Source organism: Hordeum vulgare, chromosome 7H, assembly GCF_904849725.1.
Source record: "Hordeum vulgare subsp. vulgare chromosome 7H, MorexV3_pseudomolecules_assembly, whole genome shotgun sequence".
NCBI lineage: Eukaryota > Viridiplantae > Streptophyta > Magnoliopsida > Poales > Poaceae > Hordeum > Hordeum vulgare.
In genome coordinates, this window is record NC_058524.1 from 451,041,339 (window position 1) to 451,057,022 (window position 15,684).

Here is a 15,684-nt window from a genome sequence, read left to right on the forward strand (position 1 = left end):
TCAAGTGCTTAGAGATTAGCCACCAAAAGTACTCATGAAATTCTCCCACAAATATTCTGTCCAAACCCCAAAGTCAAATTCGGTGCCACCAATACTTCCAAATCGACCCAATCGAGTTTTACCCTAGAAAGAACCTATACCAAACCCTAACATCTCAGCCACCAAGTTTGGTTTCGGACTGACCGGAAAATAATGAGCAACTTCCTACATATCCATTTTGGAATTTACGAGTTTTGCAAATCGGTGCCACCGAGTCTGGTAACTCCCTAGGCCAGCCAAAATCAGACCCTCCTAGATTCATATATCGGTCTCACCGAGAAGCTTAAAGTTGCCACGTTTTGCACTAGTCGGTGAAACCAAGTTTTTACTTCAATTTTGCCGAGTTGAGAAATAATGTTGTAACGGTTGGATTTTTGGAGATGTCTATATATACCCCTTGACCTACCTCTCAATCATGGAGGAAGCACTCCGAACGAACCAACACTTTCCCCATCCATTTTTTGAGAGAGAGCCACCGACTCATGTGTTGAGATCAAGATATTCCAATCCTACCATATGAATCTTGATTTCTAGCCTCCCCAAGTTGCTTTCCACCCAATCAATCTCGTCTACCAAAGCCAAATCTGTGAGAGAGTGGTTTAGTGTTGAGGAGGCTATCTTTCCGACTTCGTGTGGAGTTGAACCAAGAAGTTTGTAAGGGCAAGGAGATCGCCTATATTGTGAAGATCTACCCCGATTGAGGCTAGTCCTTCGTGGACATAAGCCATGGTGGAATAGACAAGGTTGCTTCTTTGTGGACTCTTCGTGGGTTGAGCCCTCCGTGGACTCTCACGGTCGTTACCCTCCGTGGGTTGAAGTCTCCATCAACGTGGACGTACGGTAGCACCACCTATCGAAATCACGCCAAAAATCTATGTGTAAATCTTTGTGTTTGATCTTCATATCCCTACCCTCTATTTACATGTGCATGTCTTTACTTTCCTCTGCTATACTCTTAGACTTGAATGTGTACAGTGTGCTTGACTTGCTACAATTTCTAAAACTTGACCACAACTAAAATTGGGAAAAGGATGAGTTTTTATTTGGTCAAGTAGTCTAATCACCCCCCCCCCTCTAGACATACTTCAGATCCTACAGATAGCGGTCTTGGGGTGGAGTAATAGTAGTAGATACAGTTGGATTAATAGTCTACTTGTCATTAATCTAATGCATATGTTTTTATTATGTCATGAACGATCACATTTACAACTATGCCCAATTTTGTCAATTACCCAACAGTAGTTTTTTACCCTTCACTACCTTGCTTTCGAGAGGGATTCACTAGTGAACCTATGGCCCATGGGTATATTCTCCATTTATTTACAAGCTCTTACAATTGCTACATATTTTCTACCATTATTCTTGCTATCATTATCTTTTTTAACCTTGTGGCTGTAAAGAATAAGGGGAGTGACAACCCCTTTCCTTTGTTGGGTGCAAGCAATTCTTTTGTTTGTGTGCAAGTGTTGCTAAAGTTGTGTGTGTATTGCCTCCTACTGGTTCGATAAACCTTGGTTCTTTAGTGAGAGAAATAATATCTTCTACTATACCACTTCACCCTTCCTCTTCAGGGAAATCCAACAACTCCATCGTGAGTAGAACCAATTAAGCTCGTCAGAGCAGGTCGGCAACAACCTGACCACCCCTGAGGAGGGCTTCGGGGATCAATCACCAAAGGTGATCCCTCCGCGGCAAATTATGATGATGGAACTGGTGGGCTCGACCACAGGCCTCTCAACCCCAACATAACCCACCACAACAACGGCTCCAATCATTAAAGGGCTCGCAACAACCCAAGATCAACCTTCCGAGCGGCACACAGCCACAACCTCTTCCCTCAAGGTGCCCACCGTAATTACCGAGCAGCAGCATGGACCGAATAGCATGGAGTCCGACGATCCATAATTCTTCACCTCTGAGGCCGCAGAGCCGTGTGTCATTGACACCATAGAAACACCACCAATAATGACTACAAGAGTCATCCACACAATGTTGAGGTCAGACAATGATCCAACGGCTCAACCAATGGAAACACAACACGCACCTATGCTAAATGGACACGCATGAAGCAAGAGGCACACCCAGGAGGCCGTCATATGCCAGATGATGTCACAAAGCATGAACATCAACTCCGACACCATCGTTTGACATTGCCTACATCCCCAGGTGTAGAAAGGGAGATTGGTGTAACCTTTAATGGGCATGAAGACTTAGGCAACCAACAACTCTATCCCACGGCCTAAAGACAGCCACGACATTGGTCAACAAACTCTAGGCCATGCTAGGAGACCAAGATCTCATGGCAAGCCTAACACATGGCATTCATTGGAAGGCCAAACTCCAAGATAACGAGGATGAATCACAACATAGATTAGAGGGCACCGACAATGTACTCCCAACGGTGGCCTCGCATGCAAAGACCAATGACAGGGCTCTAGACAAGAGCCAAAGGCCGCCAAATCCGACGAGACTCAGATCTTCGCCAACCCATGTCAACTATAACCGTGCGACACGAGGCACACCTCACGCAAAAAGGCATGTCAGTCCACGACCGCCTAGAACAGCTCCCTGATCTCCGGGACCATCTGCGAGCACGGGAAATGTAATGCTATGGACACAAATATGAGGTACTCATGTCGTGGCTTACATCAGGCATAGCACCACCATGCTTTAGGTATGCATTGATAACACATTAGTTCACACAATCGTTCATTATTCACAGTTGTGACACATTAGTTTTTGGCACTTTTTATTTTTCTAATCACATTTTAATTTGTTTGAAATTTAAATTGGATTTAGTTTCAATGGCTCTATGGACTAGAAACTTGGGAACGTATTTTTTCTTTCTTCGACCAAGTAATTTAAATTGTATTTTCATTTGAATGGCTCTATGAACTGGATTGATAACATTGGTTCTCTTTATGAAGGAAATAATTAGCTTTTGTTCTACTTCACCCTTCCTCTTTGGAGAATTCCAACAACTCTTACGGGAGTCGGCACATTGCACGCGGTATGGGCCTTGGTTGGACAATAGAACCTTGAGGTGGCAGCAGTCAGTCGTGGGGTTATTTGGACACATGTCCCATAATGAACACGTAGAGAACATATAAGTAATGGTGTTTACCAGCGCCATGATGGTTATCTAGATAGGATCCCGAGTGCAGGTACACTATTGATGCAGGTAAAACCTTTAGCCCTATGTCATTTCCTTAGTATAGTTTCTTTCATTAAACTATGTGATTTGGTCCATGTAACTCTAACTCTTTTAGTAACAAATTCTTCCATAAATCACCTTTCCCACGCATTACTTCTCTTGGGTTTGATAACCTAGGGTCACTATGGAATTTGGAAACTATTGACACTTAAATCGTACTAAAGGTAATCAGATCACATTGAAGACGTACGTAGTTTAAGTAGTAATTGTGTCGAATCTTATTTTGAAGTATTCAGATGTGATAGACTAATACATATTTCCCTTATACTCAATTATGGTGTTACTATGGTAATTTGTAACAAAATAGGCATCATACCTTGTACATAAATTGTATTTTATTTATAAAGCATTATGGTCAACTGAAAAATAAGGAGCATTGATTGGTTATATACCATACTAAATAGGATAATTGTAGCAAAATTAAAGGTTTGATATGATTTTAGTAATAGGGATATCAATTTAGTGTATGAAAGAACTCAACTTGGCATCGAGTGTATAATTCAGTCACAAAACTAAGTGAACATATAGAGTGCAAACCTAATAGTTAACACTCATAAAGTATTTTATTTGTATGAGAATGTTGTTAAAAGTTAAGTGTGTATATTTTCTATAGTTTTCTTATATTTGGCACTGAAAAGTTCCAACATATTATTACAGTCAACACTAAAGAAGAATCAACTCAATGAATAAGAAAATACTAATCAAATAGAAGAATTTATAAACATTAGTGATGTATGATAATGTTAATCAAGAGTACCATAAGTACTGTAGTATATTAGTCCTATTAATTTGTGTGTGTGTGTGTGTGCTTTAGCTTCTTACATAAATTTAATTTTTATTCATAATACACTTCCAAATAACAAAAAGAAAAATTTATAGACCCACACCCATTAGCCATGAAATTTCCATTCATGTTGCACAACAAATGGATAATTTTGTGAATTTAACAAGCAAACTAGGAATAAGCGAGCAATTATCTCTGATTAACTATATTTTCTCGCGGATTCGTAGAAGAGGTACTTTATTCATGACATGACTTACATTCTTCAATGAAAAAATCCCGATAAACATGCACATGAACCCAACAGTGAAAGGGGGTACTCATTCAATTTGATAGAGAAGTTTCATGGGTGGAACAATCTAATTGATTGGTCATTAACCAACCAATAACGGACCGTTAGTTTAGTGCACGACCATCGATGCGTCCCTCTGACACATCAGCAAGCAACTTGTGGTTAACCTTGAGAAAGTTCCCAACAAGGTAGAAAATCTCATTTTCGGTGTTCTCCTCTGGGACGTCGACCACAAATGACTCAATCACCAGTGCTCCCGGGTGGCCATCAATGACTTCATGGTGCACCGTCAAAATAGATGAATAGTTCTAGACAAATAAAAATAAGAAGGGATCTTAGTAAACCTAGAAAAATAATATCATAAGCATTAACCTCAAGTATGCTCCAACAACCCCTCCCTTGTATCATCTTATTACATTATAATTGTGCTCCACTATTTGTTTCATATTTTTGATAACTTTTGGACTGTTAAAGTTTAGGAAGGCTTAACGAGTTTTGTGGTAAGCTATGGTAGACACAGCTTTACCTATATAAAACACACACACACACACACATTGAAGGGCATTACCATTATTATATATTATACCAATAGTGGTCTGAGTGGGTTCATGTTGGAAGTGTTATAAGATCTACTACCTTATCTATGTTTTATTTCTAAACATTAATCCGTTTATGGGAAATCAAAGTTTTTTTATAAAAGAGTTCAAATATAAAATGCGAAGACAGCTAATGAAAATTATCTATGTAATAATGGTTTCTCAATTTTTATTGTAAACATACACTAGTAAAATAAACTAATCCAATTTGTATGTGATTGAATTATAATAAGAAATGTATATTTCCTTGACACAGATGTCTTGCATGGTAATTTACAAATAATGTGTGTCTGCATGTAGGGTTTAATTATGAATATTTATTTAAAGATAGTTGTATATTTGGTATCATTTTTACTGCTATATGGAATATTTCATACTAGGTATATTACTTATACATTTCTCTTTACATGGAGTGGTGCTTGCTAGTCTCTCATTTATAATTTTTAGTCATATAATTTGGTATATTGTACAAAGAACTTTCTAAATATATTGTCATGCATGAGTTGGAAGTCAAGGGCTTGGTTTAATATTAGTTATTATATGGGTTTGTTCTCACTTGTGTAAGGCATTTTTATGTCTAGATTAATTAATTATTTCCAAGACAGTTTTCAAAAAGGTCCAACTCTTAGGTGTCAATATCTTTCATTCTACTATAACATGTGATTTGAAACTACAATAACGACGGGCATTGCTAAATCTCTCTTGATTTTTCTGTGTTGTCATACTACATCTTTATCATCTCATTATTAGTATATCTATGGGCACAAGTTGTCAAAAACAAAGTTGACGGGTGGAAATACATAGTTCTGAGTAGATCAGCCATTGTATAATAGAATATAAAAATTAAACATACATTGGAGGCTCAAAACTTTATTACATACCTTCAATGGGTGATTACCATCAATAAACTTAACTCTGAGGATGTGCTCATTGTCATCGAGCAGCTCCAACCTCTCGATGCTCCATTTAGCAGGTAGCCCACTTTTAACAGTGACCTCTCTAACACATCCTGGCTCAATGTTCCCTTGCATCACACACTTCTCTACAAAAGGCTTGAAAACTTGCGGCTTGTCAAACCTCCTTACAACTGACCAAACCTAGAATGTGGTGATCGGGCAAAAGGACATGATTCAATCGAGTTAAATGTTATCGCATATGCATTAGCAATAGATGATCCACATAAAATGCTTCCTATTCTCTAACACTTATAAAAAACTTTAGTGTCATAATAATATGAAACTAAAATATTATCATTTCGTTATAATATTTCTATCAGGTTAAAACATTTCTTTTGCTAAATGCATATATATTTCAGATTGTTTTTCTGGACTAAAAGGTATTTGTTGTTACATGAGAGAACTACCTTAATAAGAGTGGGTGTGATATACTGAAACATGGCTTTACTACTGATATGTTATCAATTCAAGGCAATGATATGATAAAACAATATGCTATTCACATGAGAAGTTGCCAATCTAAAAGAGTGCAATTTCATTTTTCTAGGAAAATAATTATGGCCATGCTATTTTTTATAAATAATATGTGTTACGCTATAAATAATACTTGCTTAATTGCAAATATGTATTAATCAAAATAAATGTGAAAAAAATGTCTTGAAAGATTCATAAGATTTTTGTTTATGCAACCATGGTAGTATAGATTATTATCATTTTGGGGGTCAAGTGAGTTGTGGGTTCATGTCATCGTGGTAAAAATTGCAATAATATGCATCTATTCTAAATATGTAGAATGTTAATGCAATTTAGGGGCTAGTATACAAAAGGTCAATGCCATTTAAAAATTTATATTCCTATTTGTTCAAGCTATAGATGAGCTCAAAATTATAAAAAAAGATATAAATGTATGCCAATCACCAAGAGTCTCAAACTCTCCAAACTCATCACTAATGTAATGACCAAACAACACAAAAAGTATTTTCCATCCAAACACAAAAATGAAACAACACTCCGCAACCAAAACAAAGAATGCCACTTTACCACAATATTTTTTGGTATATTTTTTCTACGCAGTCATTACCATGGTGACTTGAATGTTCCCTTAGAGCATGTACAATGGTTTATAATGTGGTCTTATTTTATGCAGTGCACATCAGTTAAAGAAGCCAAACAATCATAGTATACAATAGATTATATCTTGTGTGATGGTGCTATTAATGATTATAGATCGTAAAATATCATGTTGTGATTAAAACTTAACTAGAAAACATATGAATAGGTGAATACATCTTGTAGAATGGAGGAAAATATCTTCCTTGCTTATTAAGAGATGATTTCTTAGCACAGAGAAATGCCTCTTTGTTTCCCTCTCTCTTCCACCTCACCAATTATCCTCTGAGGCATCACTAATAAAGCACCATTCTACATGCCCTTACTCCATGGGTGGATACAGAGTTTCCTTACTTCATGGCATGTTTCATACCACCGCTAGTTCGTCGTGACATCAATAATTATTTTTGTATAATTATTGTCTTCTTGCTAGAGTGTTTACTTAATCGGTGAAGTGTGTTATGTCTATATTAGTTTGTCGCACCTTTTCTCTACCAATATGTGTTTTATATAAGGCTAGAGTTTTTCCTTAGTTCATGGGTGGCTAAAATTTCCTATAGTGTGGTGTGTGTCGGTTGGTAAGCCTTCACCAATTTGTTGTGAGGTTGTTTTTGCATGCAGTTATTATCTTAGTAGCTAGGGCATTCCCTTTGTTTTACGGTGTGTGGCGTCCTTTATTATCTGCCTTATACCATAGAACTCTCAATTTTCCACATGCACTACTCATTATGGTCATGCAAGATATCAACTCTTAGCTAAGGATGGGACGATGAAATTCGAAACCCAAACAGAAACCCCAGAATATGGGGTCAATTCATTCTCTTTTTCTCGTGCCTAAATCATGTGTGAATAATAATAATATATCATACTTATTTCGTTCTAGGGTACATGTTTTGTAATGTCATGGTATGTGTCGCGCCACTGTTAGTTTGTCGCTCCTCTTTTCAAGCAATAACTACTTTTCTACTACTATTGTGTTGTTGTTATAGTGTTTCCTTATCAAGTGTGTATGGTGTGCTTGCATTGGTCTGCCACACTTATACTCTATCAATACTTTTCCTATGTAGGCTATTACTACATGGGTGGCAAAATAATTTTCTTATCTTGTGTTGCGTGTCAGTTGGCAAGCCATCATCAATTTGCCGCAAGGTTTTCTTGTGTGCATCGGAAATTTCTTTATTGTGTTGCGTGTTACATTTCCTAATTATGGTGTGTACCGCAACACTACACTCCAGCTCATCCCCTTCATCATGCATGATTTCAGACCTCTTAGCTATGGATGAGCATAAAAACCATAACCAAACCAAAAACACAAAATTTAATGTTTTTTTTCTGATACCTAAATCACGTGTGAACAATAAAAATCCAAATTATGAAGTCATTGGTCCAAGTTTTCTTATTTCATGACATGTGTCATACCACCGTCAATTTGTCTCAACTCTTTTCTAGTAATAACTATTTTTTGACGGATATGTCTTGTTGTTAGAAAGTATCCTTATTTGTGGTGTGTGTTATGACTCTTTAGTTTTCCGAGCCCTCTTAGATAGGGGTGAGCATTGAAAGTGTAAACCACACCAAAAATTATATGGTTAATTCATTTTCATTTTGGTACCTAAATCGCTTGTGAACAATAAAATTGATCCAGGTTAACAGAATGGACCAAATACATCTCACTTCCCAAGCCTTGGCATATACCCTACAATTACGTAGCAAATAAAACTTGCCTAATTGGCCACATGTGTGGCTCGAGCGCCCATCACATCCTTATTTAGCAGGAAGTGGTAGAGAACGTGTTCGATGCTGGCAAACTCATTGGGTGTGTTCACTTTGGATACTCTTAAAGGCCTACCATGCACGAGTTCATCATCTATGCTAACCCCTCCCCCCACCCCATGCCCCACAGCCATCTCCTGCGATTTGTCCAACACCCATGGCACTCTCGGCTTGAGTTGTTGACATTATCTCCCTTCCCATGGATCATGGTAATCGACCTTCCCAATGCATGATGCGCTACAATATGCATCTTCATCCCCACAAGAATGCCTACATGACTTTTGTTTTCTTCTTTATTAAACATAATGGTTCACTCCATCTAAAGGGGAAAACCTAACACATCATTCCAACTACAAAAAAATTGATCTGTCACTTTGTCTAACTTATTATTATATTTCTTAGACTTCAATGCCAATCAAAATCAAAAACATGCAACTACCAAGAACTTTTTGATGACAAATGTGATTTTAGATGGCATACGTCGCGTGCAAGAACGATGTATAAATGAAGATGTAGGGATGTTCTTCTTACGGTTTGGAGGGGTGCCTTGATGTGCTTGGCGATGAACGAGGTGCATTGGTTGGCGCCTAGCTCATGCTGGTGGAACCGGCGCACGTACTCCATCTCCTTCAGGCAAAGCATAGTGTGCTCGTCCCATGGCCTCCAGATCCCATCTGCGCCCACACCACTGCTTCCACCATCCATCTCTTGTTTCCCTCTTACGCACGCTGCTCTTGACTGGGGGATTGAAGATGAGCAAGAAATTGTGTGCTAATAAAGAGGAGGTGGTGTGTTGCCATGTAAATGTGTGATGTCCGTTACTACTACCTTTATAGGCGAGTCCTTTCCATTATTTATTTATTTTTTCTATACATTTTTTATTTTTAGATTTCTCACCACATATGCCATGTGGTCTCATCACATATACCATGTTGTCGCACGTCCGTTCCTACTACTGAGTATCGCTAGCAACACTCTCGTGAAGGTTTGCTTTTTGATTGTGTGTAGGCAGAGCCCGTCCGTTACTACTACTGAGTATCACAAGCAACACTCCCATGGAGGTTTACCTTTTGATTGTGTGTAGGCAAAGCCCGGTTAGAGCATCTCCAACCACGCCCCCAACAGGCCCTCCCACGGCCATTTTTTCGCCGGCGGGGGGGCGGGGGGGGACGGGGGGACGGACCAGTCGCGCCCCAAGGATCCCGTTTTTCGCCGGCTCGGGCCAAAATTGGCCCCGACGGTCCCAGCTCGAACCCAGCACGCTAGCGGGCGCTCACGGAAGGAAAAATGATGCGTCGGGCCCCCTATCAGGCGAAAAAAGGCAATTTCTTCTCCCGGAACCGCCCCTCGCACACCACACCTTCCGCCACCGTGTCGATTCCGGCGCCGCCCCATCTGCATGCCGCCACTACAAAAGCTATCTCCCGTCGGCTTCGCCGCAGATTTACCCCTCCCTCCCCTCCCCCCCTCCCCGCTTCTTGGCGAGTTTTCCCGGTGCTCCGGGCACGTCTGCGGCCGCGCGGCAGCCACGCCCGCCAGGTATTCGACGATTTACCTAGCCTATGTACTCCCACGACGAGGAGGCGTTCACAACGCAACTACAGGAGGAAGCCAACGTCGACGCCCAGGATGAAGAGCACCTCATGGTCCTCGCCTCTCTGGTCAGCCTATTGAGGGATCAATAGAAGATGTGTCTACAGGGGGGTGAATAGACTACTTGTCAAGATAAAAATTCTAGCATAACCTAATTTCTAGGAGGGCAAAAATCTAGCAGTTGTAACAAGTCTAGGTCACCCTACACATGCATTTTTAAGATTATAGCACCGGAAAGTAAAACATGCAAGTGTAATGTAGAGGAGTAAGGTAGGGAGATCAAACGCATGAGGTTGACACGGCAATTTTTGGCATGGTTATGATAGGTGGTGCTATCGTACGTCCATGTTAGTGGAGACTTCAACCCACCGAGGGTAACTGCTGTGAGAGACCACGGAGGGTCCACAAAGAAGCAGCCTTATCTATCCCACCACGGCTTCCTTCCACGAAGCACTAGCCTTACTCACGGTAGATATTCACGAAGTAGGCGATCTCCTTGCCATTACAAACATCTTGGTTCAACTCCACAACACGAAGTAGGAGGCTCCTAAGCGACACCTAACCAATCTAGGAGGCACCACCCTCCAAAAGGTAATAGATGGGGTAGATCAATAAACTCTTTGCTCTTGTGCTTCTAAATATAGTCTCCTCAAAGCAAATCTCTCTGTCACAGAATATGCATGGGTAGGAGAGGTTGATTTGGTGGAAAGCGGTTTGGGGATGCTAGAGTTCAAATCAAATGGTTGGATTGGAATATCTTGGTCTCAACACATGAGTAGGTGGTTCTCTCTCAGAAAATGGATCTGGAAATGAAGTGTGTGTTCTGAGTGCTTCTCCCATGAATGAGAGGTGGGCGAAGGGGTATATATAGGAAGTAGCCAAAATCCAGCTGTTACACACAAAAGAGCAAACTCGGTGACACCAAAGTTGGAAACTCGGTGGTACCGACTAGCACTAAAGGTGTGAAATTTTGAATCTCGGTGAGACCGATATATAGAACTCGGTGGCACCAAAAAGGTGACTAACGGTCAGATGGCCAAACTCGGTGGCACCGATACTCAAATTCAGAAAATCCGATTTTGTGTATCTTGGCAACATAATGTTGGTCACACTGAACTCGGTAGCACCGATGCAGTTTCGGTTGCACCGATTTGGTGGGAATGGCTAGGGTTGTGTCTGAGGTTCAAAATAGGTGGGTCCGATGTGGAAATGTTGGTGACACCGAATTTGTGAATGTGGAACTTGACAGAGTGGAAATATGGGAAAAATGACGGAGTGTTGTGGTGGCTAACTTTGAGCATTTGAGCAATGAGTTCATTTTACTACCTCACCCCCTTTTAATAGTATTGGCGATCCTATGGACTCAAAAGTGATTTCTCACAAATATAAAATGAAGAGTCTTCTAGCTTGAAGCTTGAGCCAATATTATTCCTTACTTGCATCAAGGGGTATCTCCACAAAAACCTTAAGACATAGCTCTCCATGGACTAATCCTGAAATATCTAGGTAAAAGTGTTAGTCCAAGAGACAATGTATGTTGTCATGAATTATCAAAATCACCAAGGGAGCATATGTGCTTTCAATCTCCCCCTTTTTGGTAATTGATGACAACATACAATCAAAGTTTCAAATAAAGATACTCATAAGGATATGCCAACTTTGAAGGAAATATGATTAGTACAAGCTCCCTCTAAATGTGTGCAATCCCTTTTAAAGGATAGTAGCTTTGGAATGCATGGGCACACACAAGGTAGAAGGACAAGACAAGTCATAGGAATCTTAGCTATATGCATCAAACATATCTGAATGAAAGACTTCCATGTTTCAGACTCCCTCTTGCAAACAATATGTGCAAGAAACAAGAGGTCATCATGAACAAGGATATGATGCATATACTTATCTTGAGGATCTTGAGTGTCTTGACATAGGTTTACACTTGGGAAAATAAATGTTAGATAACACAAGAGTACCCTGTTGTAAAGATGCAAAGAAATTCAAAAGTACCAAAAAACTGAAGACATAGTTAAGATAGGATTTGATGAAAGAATATGTCTCCAAGGAACAAGAACTTTTTCTCCCCTAAAAATGAGTATGTAAAGTTTCCTCTCCCCCTGAATCATGGCATGTAGATATTGGGAGTAGGTAGGGAAAATAAGTTCAAACCAATAAAACCATTTAAAAAGGTATTTATCTCTCTCCCCTTAATGTGTAGGGTTTGATACAAGTATCTCCCCTTAGTGTTGTTGCTCCCTCTTTTGTATAAGCTTCTTGATAGTATTTGATAGTATTTATCCCCTATAAATAGGTTCACTGATTGGAAGCTTTGATGATATTTCTCCCCCTTTGGCACAATTACCAAAAATAAAGGTCACGGGGTAAGGTCTTGTTGAGAGAAAAAATATGAAAGAGGATCCTGGGTACTTCTCTGTTTTTTAAGGGTTCCTGGTATTTGTCTTTTCTCCCCCTTAGATATTTTGTAGGGTTCATTGAATGTTATCCCCCTTAGGTATGGATAATAGTTCCTTGAATGATATTCCCCTAAGTTAGGGATCCTAGAGGATTCTCACTCTTATATTGTATGGGATCACTGAGATTTTTCTCCCCCTAAGACAGTAGTCCGGAAGAAATTTTCAGAGCAACAAAGTCAGGAAAATCAGAGTCACCGGGGCATAATGATTTGGTAGAACCGAGTTTGATATTTAGGCCTATTGGAGAAATCAGGTGGACCGAGTTTCCCAATTCGGTGAGACCGAGTTGCAATGATAGTCAACTCTTTTAACAGAAAATAGGTTGATTGAAAGAATTGTTTCAAATGGTCAAGAGTCCAAAAGAATGATAATTCCATCTGAACAGTTAAACAAAAGTAAGAAGAATAAGAGAGAAAAAAAAATTTGTTAATACACACATATAGATGAGAGTGGAATGGTTCTAAGAATGTGAAAGATCAAATGTGAACCATACGATATTCTCCATCTAGATGTTGGGCGGTGACTAGTTCACCTATATTAGAGTATTTGACTTGAGGAGTCAAGAAAGGATGCTTGATCATATGCCATACTCATCGTTAAGCGTGAAATGGGGTTGCCATTTTTCTACTAGGTATTTCAATGTCTTCATATCACTTGAGTCGTTGTACACCATGAATTGGTGTAGATATTTATCAAGGATATGAGTACATACCTTCGAATGATGTTGATGACGTGGCATATAGGTGAGCTTGTTGTGGATGCTCAATGTTGATGATGATCATCTTGAGTTGGGAACTATCCATGACGTTTTGGTTCACTTTTCACCTACAATGGTTAGTCACGCAAGGAAGAACATAATATATCCAAATGACATGAGTGAAATTCAATATCATAGTATTTTCAAGGATATGATTTGTTGTCTTCTTCCTTCATCTCCGAAGAAAAGGTTGTTGACACTTGGCCATGTCAAGATTGCTTTTGATGAGAGTTGGTTTGCAATCTTGTGGAGTACATTTCTTCCAAGTACCTACAAAAGGTTAGATGCAATACAAGGGATCATAGTTTCTTAGACATAAGATAGTCATATCAATGGCATCAACGATCAGTCGGTCAAGCTCATGCCCTTGCATGCATCCGAGTGAGTCTAGCTCAAGTTTGAAGCATCAATGATGTTCAACTCACTCCTCAAATGACAGAACACTTTCTCATCAAGTGGTTTGGTGAAAATATCAGCTAGTTGTTTGTCAGTACGAACATGCCTGAGATCGATATCTCCTTTGGCAACATGATCACACATGAAATGATGTCGTACTTGGATGTGCTTGGTTCTAGAATGTTGCACGGGATTATATGCAATCTTAATAGCACTTTCATTATCGCACAACAATGGGACTTTTCTAACATGAATGCCATAATCCTTAAGCATTTGAGACATCCACAGTAATTGACCAGAGCATGATCCAGCGGCAATGTATTCAGCTTCGGTAGTTGATAAGGATACTGAGTTTTGTTTCTTGGATGTCCAAGAGACAAGAGATCTCCCAAGAAATTTACATGTACCCGAGGTGGATTTTCTATCAACCTTGTCTCCAGCATAGTCCGAGTCAGAATAGCCAACAAGGTCAAAGGAAGATCCCTTGGGATACCATATGCCAAAGTTTGGTGTATGTATAAGGTATCTCACTTTCCTTTTCACAGCCAATAGATGACACTCTTTAGGTGCTTCTTGGTAGCAGACACACATGCAAACACTTAGCATGATATCAGGATGAGGGGCACATAGATATAAAATGATCCAATCATTGATCGATAAACCTTTTGATCAACACGTGCATCATCCTTAGTAAGGTCAAGATGTCCACTAGTAGGCATGGGGGTTCTCATACCTTTGCATTCTTCCATGTTTAACTTCCTAATTAAGTCCTTGGTGTACTTGGTTTGAGATATGAACGTACCTTCTTTCGAATTTTTGATTTGAAATCCAAGGAAGAACTTCAGTTCACTCATCATGGGCATCTCGTACTTCATTGACATCAGCTTTCCAAACTTTCCACTAAAATGTGGGTTAGTAGAGACAAAGATAATATCATCCACATATATTTGACAAACAAATAGTTCTCCATTTACTCTTTTAGTGAATAAAGTTGCATCAATTTTGCCAATCTCAAAACCCTTTTCAATGAGAAACTTTGTTAGGAATTTTTACCAAGCTCTAGGTGCTTGTTTAAGACCATATAAAGCTTTACGAAGTTTGTAAACATGATCAGGTTTCTTAGGGTTCACAAAACCAGGAGGTTGTTTAACATAAACTTCCTCTTCAGTTTCTCCATTGAGAAAGGCACTTTTAATATCCATTTGGTATGGAGTTATATCATGTTGATTGGCATAAGCTAGAAGAATACGCATGGCTTCAAGTCTAGCAACAGAGGCATAAGTCTCACCATAGTCCATACATTCGACTTGCATGTATCCTTGAGCTACGAGACGTGCCTTGTTGCGTACAACTTGTCCGTCTTCATCTTGCTTGTCCCGAAACACCCATCTTGTACCAATGATATTCTGCTCGCCTTCTGGTTTTTCAACAAGTGTCCATACTTGGTTCCTCTTGAAGTTGTGTACCTCTTCATGCATGGCATTCACCCAATCTGGATCTTGGAGAGCTTCTTCTACCTTCAAGGGTTCAATGCTAGATATGAAAGAATAATGCTCACAAAAGTTAGCTAGTCGAGTTTTAGAGCGAGTAATACTCCCGTTGTTTATGTCGCTTTAGATTCGTTTCAGCAGATGATCTCTGTCCACTCTTGCTCTAACTCTTGACAGCTTCTTCTTGTTGGATGGATGAGCTCTTTCTTCTTCATCGTC

At 39.5% G+C, this 15,684-nt stretch overlaps 1 protein-coding gene across 1 annotated transcript; it reads right to left on the reverse strand.

Moving 5' to 3' along the window:
* Positions 1 to 4,329: 4,329 nt before the first annotated feature.
* LOC123411152 (abscisic acid receptor PYL3-like) lies at positions 4,330 to 9,572 on the reverse strand. The gene is made up of 3 exons (XM_045104087.1): positions 9,293 to 9,572; positions 5,804 to 6,019; positions 4,330 to 4,634 (listed from the first exon to the last, which is right to left on the reverse strand). The coding sequence occupies exons 1-3, from the start codon at positions 9,464 to 9,466 to the stop codon at positions 4,431 to 4,433; spliced, it is 594 nt and encodes a 197-aa protein (XP_044960022.1). The 5' UTR covers positions 9,467 to 9,572; the 3' UTR covers positions 4,330 to 4,430.
* Between the last annotated feature and the right edge of the window lie 6,112 nt (positions 9,573 to 15,684).

What these genes read in the sequence shown, in the direction of transcription:
- LOC123411152 (XM_045104087.1), bottom strand. Translation starts at nt 9,466, where the DNA reads ATGGATGGTGGAAGCAGTGGTGTGGGCGCAGATGGGATCTGGAGGCCA. An exon ending in TCAAGGCACCCCTCCAAACC is followed by an intron (nt 6,020 to 9,292) that starts GTAAGAAGAACA and finishes ACCACATTCTAG; the next exon opens with GTTTGGTCAGTTGTAAGGAG. An exon ending in ATGGTAATCACCCATTGAAG is followed by an intron (nt 4,635 to 5,803) that starts GTATGTAATAAA and finishes TTATTTGTCTAG; the next exon opens with AACTATTCATCTATTTTGAC.